General features: G+C 32.8%; 1 protein-coding gene across 19 annotated transcripts in view; it reads left to right on the top strand.

Moving 5' to 3' along the window:
• The window catches only part of LOC126850889 (twitchin), a 90,163-nt gene that overhangs the window by 31,868 nt on the left and 39,690 nt on the right, over positions 1-18,605 (top strand). For 6 of the 19 annotated variants that reach the window (XM_050594317.1, XM_050594313.1, XM_050594316.1 and 3 more), the window contains 23 exons: positions 242-295; positions 443-475; positions 713-751; positions 874-915; positions 1,037-1,075; positions 1,202-1,240; positions 1,371-1,409; positions 1,606-1,644; positions 1,787-1,825; positions 1,927-1,965; positions 2,074-2,112; positions 2,222-2,269; positions 2,474-2,515; positions 2,730-2,774; positions 3,089-3,241; positions 4,318-4,503; positions 4,996-5,010; positions 6,528-6,707; positions 10,829-10,867; positions 11,727-11,765; positions 15,103-15,253; positions 15,539-15,775; positions 15,995-16,131. In XM_050594317.1, coding sequence (XP_050450274.1) covers positions 242-295; positions 443-475; positions 713-751; positions 874-915; positions 1,037-1,075; positions 1,202-1,240; positions 1,371-1,409; positions 1,606-1,644; positions 1,787-1,825; positions 1,927-1,965; positions 2,074-2,112; positions 2,222-2,269; positions 2,474-2,515; positions 2,730-2,774; positions 3,089-3,241; positions 4,318-4,503; positions 4,996-5,010; positions 6,528-6,707; positions 10,829-10,867; positions 11,727-11,765; positions 15,103-15,253; positions 15,539-15,775; positions 15,995-16,131 — 1,713 coding nt within the window. The remainder of the gene's footprint in view (positions 1-241; positions 296-442; positions 476-712; positions 752-873; positions 916-1,036; positions 1,076-1,201; positions 1,241-1,370; positions 1,410-1,605; positions 1,645-1,786; positions 1,826-1,926; positions 1,966-2,073; positions 2,113-2,221; positions 2,270-2,473; positions 2,516-2,729; positions 2,775-3,088; positions 3,242-4,317; positions 4,504-4,995; positions 5,011-6,527; positions 6,708-10,828; positions 10,868-11,726; positions 11,766-15,102; positions 15,254-15,538; positions 15,776-15,994; positions 16,132-18,605) is intronic. The other 13 variants (XM_050594319.1, XM_050594315.1, XM_050594314.1 and 10 more) reach the window with 13 other exon arrangements.

The raw sequence follows: 18,605 nt of genomic DNA, 5'->3' as shown, positions 1-18,605 counted from the left end.
TAATATGCTTTTGGTGTATTACCATTATTATTATTAATATATTATCATTAACATGCAAATCTTTTTATACGTTATACTGTAAAATTATATAAAATACAAATGAAAAGATAAAACAATTTACACAAATTTGTTAATCATGAAACATCTATACGTTTCTGTATATTATATTTATATTTTCTATACATTTATAAATAAGCATATACTTTCACATAAATCTTACAACATAAAACTATTTTTCTAGAAAGAGGAATCGACTACAAAATCGAAAAGCCTCGGAAAAGCGGAAACACCCAAGGTACACAAAATCACACTTTCATATACACGAATATATAAATCATAATTAATTTATTTTAAATCATTGATTATTTCATAATTACATTTGTGTCTTAGGAAAACACTTTTAAATTTATATTTTAAAAACACTATTATTACTACATTTTAGGATGAAGCTAAGCCGAAACCGGCAGATGCGAAGGTACTATATTTTTGTGCATAACAATTTATTGCTCGCATTTAACGCTATCATTCTTTAAAAATTTTTTACATACAGTTATAATTAAAACATAATACAACATAATACAAAACGCAGTAAGATATTCTTTTTTCTTCTCTCACCGAAAACTAGCAGCAATCATTATTTAACAACATGCCATAAAATGCCTGGCTAAAACATCTCCGTTCACATTTAAACATGTTTCCAACATGTTTTTAGGTGGAACCGAAAGCCAAACCCAAAATGGAGGAAGTAAAGGTATACTTACACATATACACATTATCTTGCAACAATATCCACTTGTACAAATAGCGGAATACGAGAGATGTGAAAATATGACCGATATGAAACAATATTAAACTCCACTCGTACACTTTTAGGAAGCACCAAAGGCTAAACCACTTAAACCAGACGAACCAAAGGTATACGAAAATACTTTTTATATCGCGTTTTTTATCATTGAATTCAAAATAGACTCAATTATGCCATAGTCAATCAAAACGAAAATGAAAGCGTCATTTATACTTACACGTACACTTTTAGGAGGAACCGAAAGCTAAGCCTAAAGCAGAGGAAGTGAAGGTACACTTACACTTGCACTATTTTGTATACATTAGTAATAATTTACGGTCGATGGAAAAAAATATAGAAAATATATAACAAATAAAAGCAGATAGTTAATTTGAACAATACTTGTACACGTTTCAGGAAGCGCCGAAAACCAAGCCAAAATTAGACGAGCCAAAGGTACACAAAACATTTACCATATTGCGTATTTTAGTGAACAAAGCTAGTAGTTAGCCTTTTAAAATGAGTCTACACTTATAGCGATCGACACAAAAAATAAATATATCTCATCTTACATATACGCTTCTAGGAGGAACCAAAAGCTAAACCTAAAACGGAGGAAGTGAAGGTACATTTACACTTGTGCTATTTTGCGACACACTGTATATTATACAACTAATACAGTAATAATAAAGTACACACATAAACGAAAAAAATTGAAGGAAGAATTTAGATCGTGTGACGTAGTTTTTCTCAATCAATTTTACGTACACACTAAGACAAGGCAAAACCAATTCGATACTCAAACACGAATACATTTTTAGCATGAAACGACACTTAAGCCTAAACCAGAAGAAGACAAGGTATATTACACATTTTCCCAATTATTTTTGTTTATTATTACATTTTTTATACTTTAGTTTATTACACTTTATTTATTTTTATTTTATACATTTTATACACTTTATACACATTTATACATGAACATTACACGAACACTTTTAGGTCGAGGAAAAGTCTAAGCCTAAACCAGAGAAATTAAAGGTAAACATAAATATTGCCAGAGAAAAATACACCAAAATAATATTAAGAAAATTACAAAATGGCAGATACGCGATTATGAAATATTATTCGTGCATTTTTAGGAGATACCGAAGGCTCAACCAAAACTAGATGAACCGAAGGTACACAAAACACTTATTACATTTGTCAATCCGGAATCAATAATCACAGTTTTAGATATCTTTGGTCATAATAAAATGTCGAATTAAATCTTACACATACACTTTTAGGTGGAATCGAAACTTAAACCCAAAACAGAAGAAGCGAAGGTACACTTTTATCGCTCTATTCTTACACACTTGACAACATAGCTCAATTATTTACATTCGATAATTAATAAAAGACACGTTGAGATAGAGCTCGTTTTGCTATTTGTAGGAAGAGGAACCCGCGACGAAACTTATGGCTAAACCACAAGTATCAAAGGTACACTTGATATAACACACACACACACACACACACACACACACATATACATATATAGAAATTACAGAGAAATTATATAGAAATTAATTATATAAAAATTATATAGAAATTAACAGTAATTTACACATATATAAATATAACTTAAAATTGGGTACAAATTTTGTCAAGAGATAAAATTACACGTGTCTGTGCTTCTGTTTGCAGAAGGAAGAAGAAATCACTAAGAAAGGTCTGAAATCTGTCAAGGTAATTATCACAGTTATTGAGAAAATAATGATTGTTGATAAAAATCCGAAAATAATTCAAAGATAATATAATTTTTTAAATCCATTATAATTTTAAATCAATATTAACATAATTTAGTAAAAAGATATTTTAAAATTTTATAAATTTGTATTTCTAAATCTAATCTTGTGTTAATTATAATTATTAATATAATTATTAATCCCTTTTGTTTTAGCAACTTGAGGAAGAAAAGAAAACTCAAGAGAAAGTCGAGCTTAAAGTAAGTTTATCTCTCAGTTATATTGCCTTTATAAATAACAATGTAATGTGTCCAATATATCGTTCTCTAGTAGAAGTAGGAAACAATAACAAAATTAGTAAGTGTGCCGAATTTTTAATATTTCATCAGTTATAGAATTTAATTTTGTATTCTTAAATTAATATTATTAGATTTGTATTGTTTGTGCATTTTTGCTATACGAAACGTGAAACTCTTCGCAAACGGGACGTCAAAAGTATCTACATATGTCGCGCTATATATATCCACCGCGCGCGTCAAAATCATTTTTTCCTAAAAATAACGTATTAATGCAGCCAAAGGATGCCACCGTGACCAAACCGAAATCCCGTATACTACCACCGAAACAAGAAGTTAAAACCGAAAGCTTTCAGGGGATTCAGCTTAAACCTGTTTCGAAGGATGCGAAACAGCCTCAACAGGCTGAAAATGGCAGGGTGGAACTTAAGGTAGCCCCCCACTCAAGGGGATCAACGCAAGCATCTTGCTGCAATCTTTCTATGTCGCACTCTCTATGTGTTTTTAAACTTCTCTAAATCTTGATTTGCAGCGCCTAATTTGCGCAATTAAACAGCGTCAAATTACTTTTGTGTTTCTGTGTATGACTTCAAGATGTTTCTCCACGCCATATATTCTCTTAATACAAGCGAAATTAATTTCAGTGTTCTAAATTGTCTCTCTCTCTCTCTTTTTTTCTAAAAATTTATCTTCTCTATAATATTTATATTTCTTGTATATATCTCGATATATTTCTAAGCTCTACGTTACACTCACTTCTACATTCACATCTTTTACTTCTCTGATATATTCTAACTTTTCTGTAATATTTACACATAATTTTCTATTTACTGTTAATAATACAATGCACAGAAAATTTCTAAAAAATTCGTTCTTCCTTCTCTTTCTCTTTTGTTTATCTTCACGCTCTTCTTCTTTACTCTGCCTAGAATCAAGAATTATTATCTGCATTACTATCTGTATTTAAATTCTTCTGATCTCTTTCACATAATTTACGTTATGTGAATCTGCTATATAATTTTAAATAATATATGTTTCTAATCATAAGCACATGTAAATATTGTAAATATTATGAGATTGTGTTACACATCTATCTACTTATACACGAATGTTTCTTACACTAAACTATTACTTATTAACACAGACATAATAAATCAATCTAGGCAATCAATAAAGGCAAAACGACTGTGTATTTTCAATTTTATCTGCTCTCTAATGAGTAGAAGATATAATCTTTTTTTTTTCTTTAATAAAATTTTGTAGAAAAATAGCATAAAAATAGAGCATTATAAGAAGTTATTTTATTTTATTTTGTTACAATTAAAAACAGTATTTTTTATCTTATATTTAAACAAAAATATATTGTTTTATGATTCTAAGATTACAATAACCATTTCTATTTGTTACTGGCAACTTGTGTAAAGGGAATTAAACAAGCGCCGTAATCAGTGTCAAGCTCCTCGCATCTTCATACGATTTTGTAATATTTATATTGTTTCTCATGCAGAAAACCGAAAAGGCGGAGAAGCTCGATGTAAAGAAGAGGAAAGCATCGAAAGCGACAAAGGAGGGAGATTACGAGCTTCCAGAGATTCCAGATTACGAAAGGCCCGTACTTGAAAAACCTCAGGAATTCGAGTTTGGCGAATATGTGCCTCGCGATAAGACGAAACTCGATAGACCAACCACACAGGTAAAAAAAAAAACAGTTAAATCTTTTTATATGGACATGATAACATAACAATCATCTTGGGCGATAAAAATATATTAAATAATATTAATAATTTAATCTCAATTTTTGTATAATAGTTATATATATATATACATATATATATATATATATATATATATATATATATATATATATGTTTTTATATAATATAAATTACTTTTTTTTATATTATGTGCATAATTTGTTGTACTCTTTAATTAATTTATTGTTCACAGAATGTATTGATTAATTTACACGTTGCTTATTTATAATCACGTAACAAAATTGACTGGAAATAAGAAAAAATTACATTAATAATCCTTCTAATTAGTAAAAGTATCTAAATATACAAGTTCTTATAAAGTAGATTTATAAAAGAATTCTAGCAACAAAAATTAATTTAAATTATATTAATTAAATTTTTGACTAATTATGTCTTTTTTATTTTCATGATGCCAAATTTAAATGGTGCAGAAATTCGAATCTAAGGTGAGTAATATCATCATTTATTAATAACGCGCAAAGAGAGAATATGATTTTGCCAAATCGTTGAAATCGTGCGCACGAAAAATCCTGCGAATTTCGCAATCGCCGCGCTTGTCGAGCATATTTTGATCGAGGTTCGCGAGATGCGGTTCAGGATAATTAATTTTTACGGCCGATTTGCGGTTTAATTATAACCGAGGTGCAAACTAGAGTGGCTCGTTTCACGAGCTCGGAGGGACGGCAGATTTTTCAAGAACTGATTATCTAAAAATATAACACTTATGTGTGATATATACAATTGGCCTTAAACAACTTTATATATTAAACAAATTTTAGTGATTTTAATTATTTTTATGCCACTCTTAATTTTTCAATATTAAATATCTTGATAATTGAACTTTATATATATTAATATTGTGTCGGATTTATATTTATATTAATTCTATTCGATTATAACTTTGATCATATTCAAAATAGGCAGTTTTTATGATAAAACTAATGACAATATTTTGGTGAAATTTTTTTTTTCTTACTTAGACGAAATGCATTGATAAGCTTCTTAGCCGCAAAAGACTACCTTCATATTTTTTGTTCGCATTGAAGTCCGGTGTCCCCGTGCCATAAATATCATCGTTCCATCTGCATAATCGCAATTAATGTGTGGCGAACGAAAGATGAAGAGGGGAGGGAAGGGTAGGGACGAAAAGTGTAATAATCAGCCGGCCTGAATCTCGCCTTGGCAAGCGATGAATGCCTTCTGTGCGATGCGCGGCCATCGCGCGCGCGACAGAACTATTTTGGCGAATAAACGCTCGTATATCACCCCCCTTGAAATCGGTTTTTCGTCTTCGTCGACGTCGTCGTCTTGAACGAAGATGGGGAAAACGTCGATCGCTATTTTCGGCCTTATTACGACCGATCCCCGCCTGTGGGCCTGCGATTCTAGAAGGCGATTCGGGAGTCGCGGGGTCAGTCGTGATCGCCCTACGTGCGCGAATGTATTTGATCATCGTATTAACTCGATATCTCGGTAAAAATCATCGTAAACCTTGATTTGGGTCTTTGTTGGCTTGCGATCCTTCATTGAGTGCGATCCCGAGGAATTATTCAAGTGTATCTGGTGATTAAACTGAAACGTTATCAAAGATTGATTAGGAATCGATTAACGTTAATTGCGATTTTCTAATGTCTAGTTCCATCAGTAGATACATGTTAGATATCTCGACAAAACACTGCACTTTTTTATTTACCAAATACATTTATGTTTCTTTTGCAATTTATTATGTATAATTTATTATGCATAAAAAAAAAGATTGAGCCACTTAGATCAAATAAATCTTAAGTAAATTTCTATCATTGGTGAAACAAATCTAAATCTCTTTATTAAAGAGAAAGAAAAATAAAGTACGTGATTTTAACTTTATTACCTCAAAATTTGAGAGAGCTTTTTGTTTCATTTTTTGAACGGAAATTAAAATAAAAGTATACGCAGTTAATCGATCGATTTTCGATCATCGTAGCCGAAATTACCGGAGATCAAGGCGCCCGAAACACCCAAGATCGAAGTGATCAAGGACGTGACACCAGTCGGCAGCAGGAAGGGCTCCTTAGTACCCGGAAGTGGCACCAGCAGTCGACGCGGTTCTCTCATACCGCCTGAGGAATTGGGTCGCAGACCTAGCCTGATCATCAGTGACGAGGTATGTTACGGAATGTATTGCATGACGGCGATGATATATAGACTAGCTCGTAGGGGACCGAGCTGAAGAATGCGACGGAGGCTTCCGTTATATTACGCCGATATGACCGAGCAATTTCATTATTCCAAATCGCCGACTGCATAATTTTTTTAAAAAAGTTAACTTTCGCGGATATAAAATTGTACAACAGAAAACCCATCGAGACTTTATTATATAAAAATAAAATTTATATAAGGTATTTATATTCACATTTTTCAATATTAAAATATATCTTAAATTAATTATCAAACGATTACATAAACAGGATTTCCCGAGCTTAAACTCTGTTGCATTCTTGTGAGCTCACGAGATCACCCGATTTGCTTTGCAGAAATATGATATATAAAGAAAGGGAGAGCTCGTTAAGTTATTACGTGCTAAATCTTTAAATTTATCATAAAGATCTTGTCAAATCGCCAGATATTGTCTCAATCAGTTCAAAATCTTCAAAGTTCAAAAATAGGTTGTATGACATGGTGAATTCAATTTAATAGAATATTAAATCATCATTCAGTATTATATAAATTTTGTTTGTTTAATATATACTTTTGCAATCGTAAATATTGCGTCATTGATAAAATTTTTTTCACTTGCAATTATCTTTTATTCCATAAAGCAATAGAGGGTGATATCTAAAAAGGGCACACTTTGCACTCTTAAAAATAAGGAAGAATTAAGAGAATAATTTTGCGAGAAACAAAATTTAAATATATATCACAATTAATAGTTATAATCCAATAGTATCAACCATGTAACTGGAAATATGTTTATTTTAATAGAGAAATTTACATTTTTGATACAAATTTATACACGTGCTTTGTGAGAATTAATTTAATATGCATAATTATGGACTGTTTTTTTTTTCTCTACAATAGCATACTATATTATTGATAATATATTTCAGAGTGCAAAGCGCTCGCATAGTCCCATTAGACAATTAATGAATAAAATATTTGAACGTATAAGTAAACGATTAGCTACTGCTGGTCGGCTACTGCTAGAATCTTCTTTGTAGCTTTTTTTTGGATTTCGTAGAGTGTAAGTCAGTGATGATCTAGTGGTCGTACTCGTGATGATACTTAATGATAGATACGCGCCGACGTGAATCTCCCCGACGACGAGTTCGTCGAGCGATGCACGTGGCGTTTAGTGTCAGCAAGGCGTGAGATTTAGATTAGAACCCTTTATACCAAGCGAGAGATCCAAAGTTCTTGCCAGCTTCTGAAGCATATTCCTTCCCTTCCTCGTTTCCTCTCGGGAAAAAAAAAATCGAGCCCTGTTGAACGCTAGTAGAGGCGTTCCTTCAACCGGAAAAGAAAATGGAAATGAAAAGGAGAGCGATCTCTTCGAGTCGTAATATCGAGGATGTTGAAAATCGGTGCGCATCGACTTGCAAAAAGCCGGAATCCGAAGAGCTAAACGATTCCTCCTGAAGAGAACGTCGAAGAAACACGGATAATTGCCGATCACGTGGTATTACTTTAGCTGAACGCGAGACTGATCGAAAGCGTTCCCGCGAGAAGTACATTCGATAATTTTAGATAATATAAATATTTTTTAACAATCTCTTTCCTCTTCTTCGCGGATTATAATTAGCATCACAAAACCGTGATAAATATGTGATATTTTTAGTTACGCTCTGCTACAACAAGAACTATGTTTTGCGAATGAAAATAGCAGAGCATTATTAATTAAAGTTACCAAAATTAAGCAGACATGTAGCCTTTGATATAATTAATTTTAGCTTATATATTTCCCGAGACTTGGTTCGGATTCAAGATAAAGATGAAGCATACAGGAACGCGCTTCGATACGTCCGCGACGGCGGTGGAATGAATTTCGACTCTATTAAATCGGTTCAATTAAATAATATAGACATGTTACAGCATTGTACACATACGTACACACATACACACACCCATTGCAGTTTACTTAACAGTAGTGGTTAATAGAGATTTGGTCCATAGGAGCATAGGAAGCTTCGTCCCGGCGAGGTGGTGGACGAGCGCAAGGTGAGATAAATAACTGAAAAAAAAAGAACAAATGTGGAAGCGAATGGCTCGTCTGCAACCTTACTCGACTACCAAATCTGCACTTATTCGACTTATCCTTCTCGCTCGCACACTCTCTATCTCTCTCTTTATCTCTCACATACACTCACCGGAATATCGCGCAAAGAGAGTTAATCTGAACGTTTTTTTTTGCAAAAGAAAAATATGCTTTTATTATTGAAAATTGACATCTACAATTCTCTTTGCCTGATCTTGCCTGCTCATTACTACTATTTACTCGCTATGGTCGTACTTTACGATGCACGAAATTCACACGCGTCGTCCCGAATTTAAAGCTCACTTTACGACGACAATAATTTGATCAATTAATTAAAGAGTAAGAGAGAGCGTCGCATTGACCGTTAAATTCCCGACGACGGCGTGCACATGCGTCGCACGTGCGAGAAAGTTTTACTATTTTTTTTTTTTAGCATTGAAAAATATTCGGAAAATATATTTTTCCCCAAAATCCTGTTGTATTTTATAGTTTGTTGAAATAAAAGATGAAACTCTCTCGCGCGCGCTATTCGATGTTTCAACGCATTTAATTCGGGACTTGATCAGCGCATAAAAATCGAATGCATCTCTGCATCTGGCACGGATCTGTTGCAACCGGGTCTCTATGCACACTGTACCCTCACAACTCTTGACAACAATAATAATTAATTAATTAATTAATTAATAATACGAGACAGAAGGAGCATCTCGGACGAAGTCAGGGCGCGTCCACTTGTGATTAATCATTCGCGTTACAAGGTTCCGCGAGCTCGCTTCCTGGCTTACATTTCGACTCGTAGATCACCGAGTCTTGGCAAGCACTTCGTCACCGTAGACACCATCGGCGCTAATAAATGTCCCAAGTAGTGCGACACGACGTTTGAATCACTCCTGACAATCTAGACGGCCGCTTCGCCGTCTGGTAAGACACTTGGTACCTCGTTCTGCCAACGTTCATTATCAAACGAAATTGATTTATTGCTGTGCATACCGATCCGTGAATCAGGCAGATTCGCGAATCTGTCGCATGAGAATAAAAGAGTTACGAGTCGGACCCAAGTAAAATTTTTATTTTTTTTATAGATAAAATTTATTATCAATTTTATGCATATGGAGATATTTTATTATATAGATGTACGATACTGTTCATTAAGATAATCTTGTAACCTGAAGATAAGCCGTTGATACGCCCTTGCTTCTCTAGTCGATTATCTTGAACGTTAATATCAATCGTTTTTTAAAATAATAGTCTTAAATTATAAAGAAAATAATAATTTGAATTAAAATTTTGTACACAAAATGACAATTATATATAAAATTATGTATAGCGCAAATTTTTATGATAAGATTCCTATGATTGCAATGTTTCAAGAAAACGATGATAAGTTCGAGATAAACGAGATGCAGTTCTCAGATTATTCTTGCGAACGACGACTAGAGACTCGTGTCTCTCATGCAATTACGCACACGATGATACTATCGATTTGGTCGCATTTAAACTCACTGACGTATCAGCTGGCATCGTGCACCGCCCAATTGCACTGTCGTGTAGCAATGCACCGCAAAGAAATGCAAACGCACAAGCTGTCGGAACGTTGGTAAGGCTAGCCTCGAAAAGCTTCCCTAATTGTATTCGTCTCTTTTCAATCCTTCTCTCTTTCTCTCTTTCTTTCCCTTATAATACTTTCAATGCCCCGTTTTCCTGGATTTATCGAGATTCTGGCGAATTTCGAGCAAATAATTAAAACAGCCCCTAACTCAACTCGGTAAGAAGAATCGATTCCCTCCTTAACTTTTAACAGATGGCCAGGCAAGCACGCAGGAACATTTTTTTTTTTTCTTTTTTCAATTTTGCTTCTAGCGTCAATTGTGTCTTAAAAAATAAAGAGAAACGCAAATGTTGACGTCCGTCCTGTTTTAAATATATCGGAGAAAAATTAATAAGTCGCGTTGCCAAAGAGAAACGACAAAGAGAAAATCTCCACGATGACGAGCAATCACGTCAATCACCTGACCCTTATGTGATTTTTGCAGTTGGGAAAATTACGGCCCGGTGAAGTGTTGGACGCAAAGGTGAGATTTGTGTTCGCTATAACACAAAGCTTACCTGCTCAAAATATATACCGTCTCACCAACGATCTTCTGTTAATACAGAAGATATAATTATCTTGCTCTGTTCTTTTTCTTCCACGGTCCTCGATCATTTATTTTGAATTTTTAAATTTTTTTGCGCCTCCATTCCCCATCCCCCAAATGATTTCTTTATCTCTGTTTTGAGCAACACATTTTTTTGCCCCTTTGTCTCGCCGTCCCCCAACCTCTTCTGACCCAGAAAGATAAAACAATGAAAGTCCAGCAACTAAATGAAAACTAAAACGTACTCGGCGACGATGACCCCAGTAAGAGAGAGGCAAAAGCAACGCTATGCGTTACCGCGGGACGGCAATAATAATATTAATAATAATGATAATAATGATGATGATGATAAGGGATGATGACAATATTAATAATAAAAAAATAATTCTGCGAAATTTTTTGTTAACTGAACTTTTTGAGATTGTTGCTGCTGCTGCTGCCGCTACTGTAAACACGCTAGCCGCTACTTTTTCAACCCCACAATGCGGTTTAATATATCGCAACTTTATAATATTGATTTTTAATACTTCTTACATGTTCGTGAAAGAGAGTACATTGGCAAATAATTCACTGATCAATAATCTGAGCTCTTTTTTTTCTCTCATATTGATAAAGATGCCCCCCTCATCTCCCCCGCATCGAAACAGCCCCCCTCTGTTCACGAGTTCACCACCGTGTGAACCGCCCGTTTTTTTTTTCCCCAGAATTCGAGCTCTAATCTCTCACTCTGTCCCCCTTTCTGTGTCTCTACCTCTGTCTCTATCTCATTTTTTGTTTTTTCACGCACCACACACAGACTAAGCCCGGCCGACCAGGCGCGCTGCAGGACAAAGAGGTTAGCACAATGTCTCTGTTGTGCGTGTATGCATATTTTATGTATATTTTTATATTATTTTATATCATGTACATTTTTATACGTACGTTATCTCGATATATATTTTTTTTTTCTTATATTTATTGCGTGCTTCAAATTTTGGAAACTATTTAACTATACAGAATGTGTTCGAATAACATTCGAAAACTTTGTTTGTGGATTAAATTGATTAATATCGAGGGGCGATTATGATTTAATAAAGATATATATAAATTTAAATTTAAATTTAAATATAAATTAAAATTTTGTCAAAATTTGGTTAAAATCAATTTAAAAAATAAGACTACTTTTTTTACGACGCCTTGTCACTTTCTTTACATTTTTTTGTTAAAAAGAGATCGCTTATTGAATTAACAAAAAAATTAATGCACAAACTTTTTGGGTATTATTCGAAATCTGTATGTGTTTATAAATATTTTGCAAAGAGCACTTGTCACGATAATCAACGCCGACGATGTGCTTTTAAATGGCGCTCTCGCATTGTGTCGATTTATATACAAATTATTATTCCTATTAAGGGACTTAATACGTAATTAGATTAAATATAGGCACATATATATATATATATAGATTGATATAATGCGGAGCGTTTGAATAAGCTCTCGACGGCGCTGTAGAAATTATGCTTATTAGTTTTCGAGCGGATACACCTGTACATTTTATGCGGCTGTAGATGCAGTTTAGATACGAATGTATAATGGTGGTAAGATTGGCATTAACTTATATTATAATAATTAAGGAGAAACAAAATTATTATAAAATATTTTCTATCAGTTTTTCATTGTTATTTAGAAAAATTATTTATGTGAAACCTACCACCATTAAAAATCAAGTAGTCACAGACTCGGTATTAGACCTTTCGCGGTGCAATGCAGTCTTTAACATCCCCGGTATATGCGTGATTAAAGAAAATAAAATAGTAAAAAATTATTTTATAATGAAGGTATGAATTTTGATCAATTTAATAATGACACAATCATATGTATTACATTGCTAAAATAATTTATATCCGTGAAATTATTTTTAGATTGTATACGATTTAACAAATATCGCAAATAAATTTGTTTTGAGAAACCAAAATTTTATGTTGGAGATTTGAGTCAATTTTGCAATTTTGCATATCACTGCGATAGATTTGGGACCGAGCGGATTGCTCCTATATATATATATATATATATATATATATATATATATATATATAAATGTCAGAGATATATGTGTGAAATAACTTATTCGTGTAGAACTCTATGTATAGGTGTAAACATATCCATCGTGCTCACACTATATGTGTCAAGTAGATTCGATCGAAATATTCTTACTTTTATCGCAACAAATACGATGTCACTTTAAGAATGGGAGATAAATCCTGTTCGCTCCGATTCGTAAATGTGGCATCGTAATTGTGCGTACGTCGTGTAGATATTTTACTATAACGTGCCTCTTTGTAAATAATCCTAATCATTTAGTTTCCCGTTAGACGAACGGCAATTTAGTTGATGTAACGAGGATCAGATCGGTTTACAGAGTAAGCAATCATTTTCATATATTCGCATTAGCAGTAAAAATGATCACCCATGTCATATTCATTACTTCGAATTCACGTTTCTCTCTTTCTCTCTTTTTTCCCCCAAATTTCTATATCTTTCGTTTTCCTTTATGTGATTCTGCATTTTTACACTTAACATCGATAGCTATTATCTGGAAGAAAAAATCAAGAACATCGTTAACAACACCGTAGTTCCTTATCGTAAGATAAATTGCATTAGTAGGGATAACGTCAATGAATAAAAATAATGGCATATTTTTTTATTTAGCGTTGTAATTAAATAAAAAAAAAAATTCTTTAATCTTATTCTTTTATTCATATCTTTCTCTTTTTATTGTGACACTAAGTTATCCCTTCAGGTGCAATCTAATCTCGCCTTAATCTTTAGATCGACGATAATTTTATATAAATAATGATTAACTGTTATGTACCGAGGCTTCAAATTCTTATTCCACACGTATTTGTGATCCGCACTTGCGCTTCGCGATTCACGCATCGGCACCGTGACAAATGCGTTTGTCGCACAAATATGTGTTGACGCACGAAAATTATCACGTGCTCATAACATCATAGAAACTCACATGTTTCATCGACCAAATGAATTCCTTATTCATTTAAAAAATTGAAAGCAGAAGAGACGTAAAGAGTTTTCCAAAAATTAATTCTGGTACTGCATTCATTTTGTCTTTTATTGGATCAATGACATAAAAAAAATCTTTGATTACTCTCTTTTGCTTTCTTCATTTTCTCATTTAAGTTATTAATACATTCCCTTTTGCACCGACTATGCGTATTCAAGGGATTCTGTTTAATTAATTATTTAGCACATTAATATTTGAAATATTCTCTTTGCAGAGAAGTTGATATTATATAAAAAATCTTTAAAATAGAATTTATTATAATATATAGAGAGATGAAGTATTGAAAAAATCGAAAGTACAGAGAAAGTGTAGTTTGATTGGTGTTTGTAAAGAAAGAATTACACCTTCGTTAAAATGAGCAAAATCCTTGAAATCGCAGTGATTAAAATCACATGGTTGGAGAAATTACTATAAAAGTCGAAAAAACCATCATGTAAAATTCATTTCGTATCAATTCCATCTGCTAATCAATGTAAATCCTGAAATAAGAACATTGTTGTGGCATTGTCATTAATCCTATTGATCTTACTCGATTTTTGTGACTAATACACAGTGAATTAACGATTGTAACGCCAATTAATAATGTGAATTAATCATTGATTGTAAATAACAATAAATTAATGCAAATAAACGTAAGTAATGATTAAAATGTATAAATGCTTCCATGCGAATGCTCGCATGAGTTGTAGAGTTTTTTGAACGATAAAGGTATCTTCCGTTTTGGTATTTATTTTTTTTTAATTATCCTTTCTTTTACAAAAAAAAAAAAAAATCTGAAGAAATAAAATCATGCAAATTAATTTTTATTGATACGAAATTAAATTCAAAATTAAAAGATTTCTAAGAAATAATTTAATATATTTAACAATCTCTTTCGATATAATATTACTTGTTAATTATACAAATTGTAATTTGCAGTTCTTAATTTCACGAATTTGAAATAAAATCAATATAATTGACATAATTAATATAAGATTGACGGAAGTTGCCGTGTCGCGTCGTGCTTTAATCTTTCTTGCTTTCCTTCGAAAGCTTGTCGAATGTCAATGTCAAACACGAAGAGGTAAAGCGTGTGCACAAATTTGCTCACATTCTCATTCAAATGACGCAGCGTCGTCGTCCGAGCACAGCGGACATCAGAAGACCCAGCGTGGCGGACCTCGAGAATAAGATCAATCAACCTAGCACACCTCTGCGAGATGTCGGACCAGCTGGACCACCCCAGATCGTCGATGTCCAGGAATCGTACTCCGCCGTCGAAGGTAATGCATGTTGCTCCTCGTTAGTCCTAGCGAACTCTGAAGCTTCGAACATAAAAGATTTTTCTTTCAAATTTTGATATAATATCTTGTACGATATTTATGACTCTGTGTAAGTAATATTATACTGAATTTTTTTTTCTCAATATCATACAAAATATTTGTTGTAAAATATTTTAATATTAATTATAATTTTAATATAATTATTACAATATAATATTTTTTATTGCTACGTAATTTTTGCGGCTACAATAGAAAGGAATGCTTTTATATCGACATTCTTTGCAGACTCGACGGCGTATCTCACCGTCGCGGTGGAGGGTACGCCCGCGCCAACTTTCAAGTTTTACAAGGGCATTACCGAGATTATCGAGGGTGGCCGCTTCAAGTTCCTCACGGACTCGGAGACCAACACGATCACCCTCTGCATGAGGAAGACGAAGCCCAACGACGAGGGCACTTATAAGATCGTCGTGAGTAACATCCACGGCGAGGATTCTGCCGAGATGCAGCTCTACGTTTCCGGTGAGTCGATTTAATCTAATCGACAACAAAGCTTGAGAATATAAATACAAAATATTTATAACGCGCGTTTTTATTTAATATTTACTTATAAATAAAAAAAATATTGTAATACTATACTAAATATATGAATTTTTTAACTTTAATATTTCATACACTATGCTAGTACAAAAGTTGCATTAATATCCTAAATTTTATCTTCAACGAACAATTTTATGATAGACGCCAGTGGCATGGACTTCCGTGCTATGTTGAAGAAGAGAAAGTATCAAAAATGGGGACGAGAGGAGGCCGAGCAAGAAAAGGTGGATTTGAAAGAAGTCGAGAAGCCTCTGCCGGCGTTGAAGAAAGTGGAAAAGGTATGTGTTCTGATTTGGTTGTACATGCAAACATATGCGCGCATGTGGATATTATGATATAAATATTATTTTATAAATAATTTAATAAGCCTTTAATTAGAATACTAATGAAATTTTTGGCTTTAAGATAAGTTTAACTTGAACAAAATTGATTTGCGTGATATTTTTTTAAGAGGAAGTTGGTTACGCATCGTATTTACAGTCGCAAATCATCGATGTAATGCACATAACGTGATTTCAGTCATTAACATCCTGAACAGGTGATATAGCAATAATAACATAAATTTAACATCTATCAAATTATCTGCGTCATAACTTTTTTGTTTTTTAATTATTTTCTCATTTATTTTTAATTCATCAATTATATTACAAGATTTAAAACACGTTTTTATTGAATAGAATTTTTTCATCTTCTTTCACTTTGGAATACAGTTACAGAATGATATTTTGTCAAATGATTAGTTAAAAAAAAAACGCGTAATTTTTTTTATTTAGCATGGGAATAACAACGACTTCACTGCATTGTTGATCTGCTGAAACATAATTTATGCGATGGTCTATCTTTGAAACCTCGGAATATACTTTTTATCCGTTCTTCTCTCTTCTTTTCTTCTTTCTCTACCTCTGTCTTCTCAGTCGTTACAAAGTGAGCTACATGGACCGAGCTGGTTTCAAGAAGGCGAGGAAATAGTGATCATGACGGAGGGTGTGAAAATCCTTCGAATTTCTCTAGTCAGGAAGGGTGAAAGTAACTGGAGCTGGCTCAAGGTTTTTTCCGACCTTATTTAGTGAACCCTAAAAATATGATGACGGAATATAACGATGACGAACAGTTGAATATTGACATTAGAATTCACCGTCTGCTTTCTCATTTTTTAAAGTTAATAATTAATTACAAGAATAATTAGGAAATTGCTAAGGAAATTGCCGAATCTTGACTGTTATTGAAAGAGTAAAAATTTTATGAGAAGAAATCTTAACTATGTCAATAAATTCTTCAGTTTTCCTCTGCCTTTGTCGCACAAGCGATGTAACTTTCTTTTTTATCCTTAACGTGTGCACTTTTATTATACGTATAATTTAGAGTTAATACTGCAAATTACAACTTCTCTCAATTTGCGCGATTAATACAGATTTACATTTTTCTATAAATAAGCAACGACTATTAATGTAACTGAAAGAAAAAAAAGAGGACATGAACTGTCAATGAAACGTGTGATGAAATCGATAACATTCCAAATTTTTCGCATGTGATATCTCATATTGAGGGAAGCATTATCTCTAAACGCGTAGAACTCTATCATAGTAAAAGATAAGAACTCTGATATGCTCAATTCTGCAGTTTCAAATGTCGAATCAAATGTTTAATACATATGTTTTCTATACATATAAAAAACGCATTATATAATTGAAAAAAAATTAATTTATCTTTCTTTTTTTTTTAAAATCTCTTTTTTATCAAATATTTTTTTTTTTAATCAGAGTTCTTTGACGATTGCTATTAGAGTGGCTATAAAAGAGTGGCATTAACCATAATGTGTGTGTATGTCCGGGCATGCAGGACATCTTCGACATTCAGCGCAGGCCAAGTTTGCAGGAGCTAATCGTCGACTGGCCAAAACTAGCGACATGCGTCAAGGAGAAGGTTCGCGAAAAACAAATCTTTAAAGCAACACATCCTTGCATTAGAATCCAAAAACCACAAAACAGAGAGCAGAACTGCCCCCGCAAGGCTTTTATTTCCACGGTGTATTCAGGTTAATTAAATATATTTCAAAATATGTATCGCGGATTAAAGAACTAGGTCTTTTTTTACATAAAAAATAAATTAAAATTACAAAAAAAAAAAAGAATATAGAATAAAATAAGATTTATTTTATGTTCTGATTTCTTCTTTATGAGTATAATTTGCCAGAATACCCGTGTTTTTGAAATTTTTTAAACGTGACGCTTTGAGCGAAATATAAAAAGACAGAAAAACTTGCATCGTGCATTACATGACAAAGAGATCAATTCTTGCGCGATGTGAATTCTAGCGCTTGAAAGATATATAACTGTAATTGATCTCATTGTTTTATTGAAACGGATCACATCAATTCGACTAAGGATGTAAACCAAATAAATCAATAAAAACATGACAGGAGCCAGTTAATCGCACGAATTTTAAAATTATATAATTGATCTAATCAGAATTTTGCGAAAAACATAATGATTAGATTAAAATTAATTAAGATTTATAATTTTTAATGAATCATTTTTTTGGCCTGCGCTTTTCCAAGTAATTTCTATAAATTGTGAGAAACTGTATAAAACAAATATGTGAATATATAAATTCACGTAGCAGAAATAAAAATTAATAAATCGCGGCTGAATCATCCATGCTTCTCATGCTTGGCTTAATTAAAAATGATCACATACACTTATCATCATGCATGTAATCATACGCTTTCGTAGATATTTTTTAAACTAAAGTA

The sequence above is a fragment of the Cataglyphis hispanica genome, chromosome 7 (assembly GCF_021464435.1).
Source record: "Cataglyphis hispanica isolate Lineage 1 chromosome 7, ULB_Chis1_1.0, whole genome shotgun sequence".
Taxonomy (NCBI): Eukaryota; Metazoa; Arthropoda; class Insecta; order Hymenoptera; family Formicidae; genus Cataglyphis; species Cataglyphis hispanica.
Note: the sequence above shows the minus strand (reverse complement) of the source record. Positions and strands in the feature narration are given on the sequence as shown.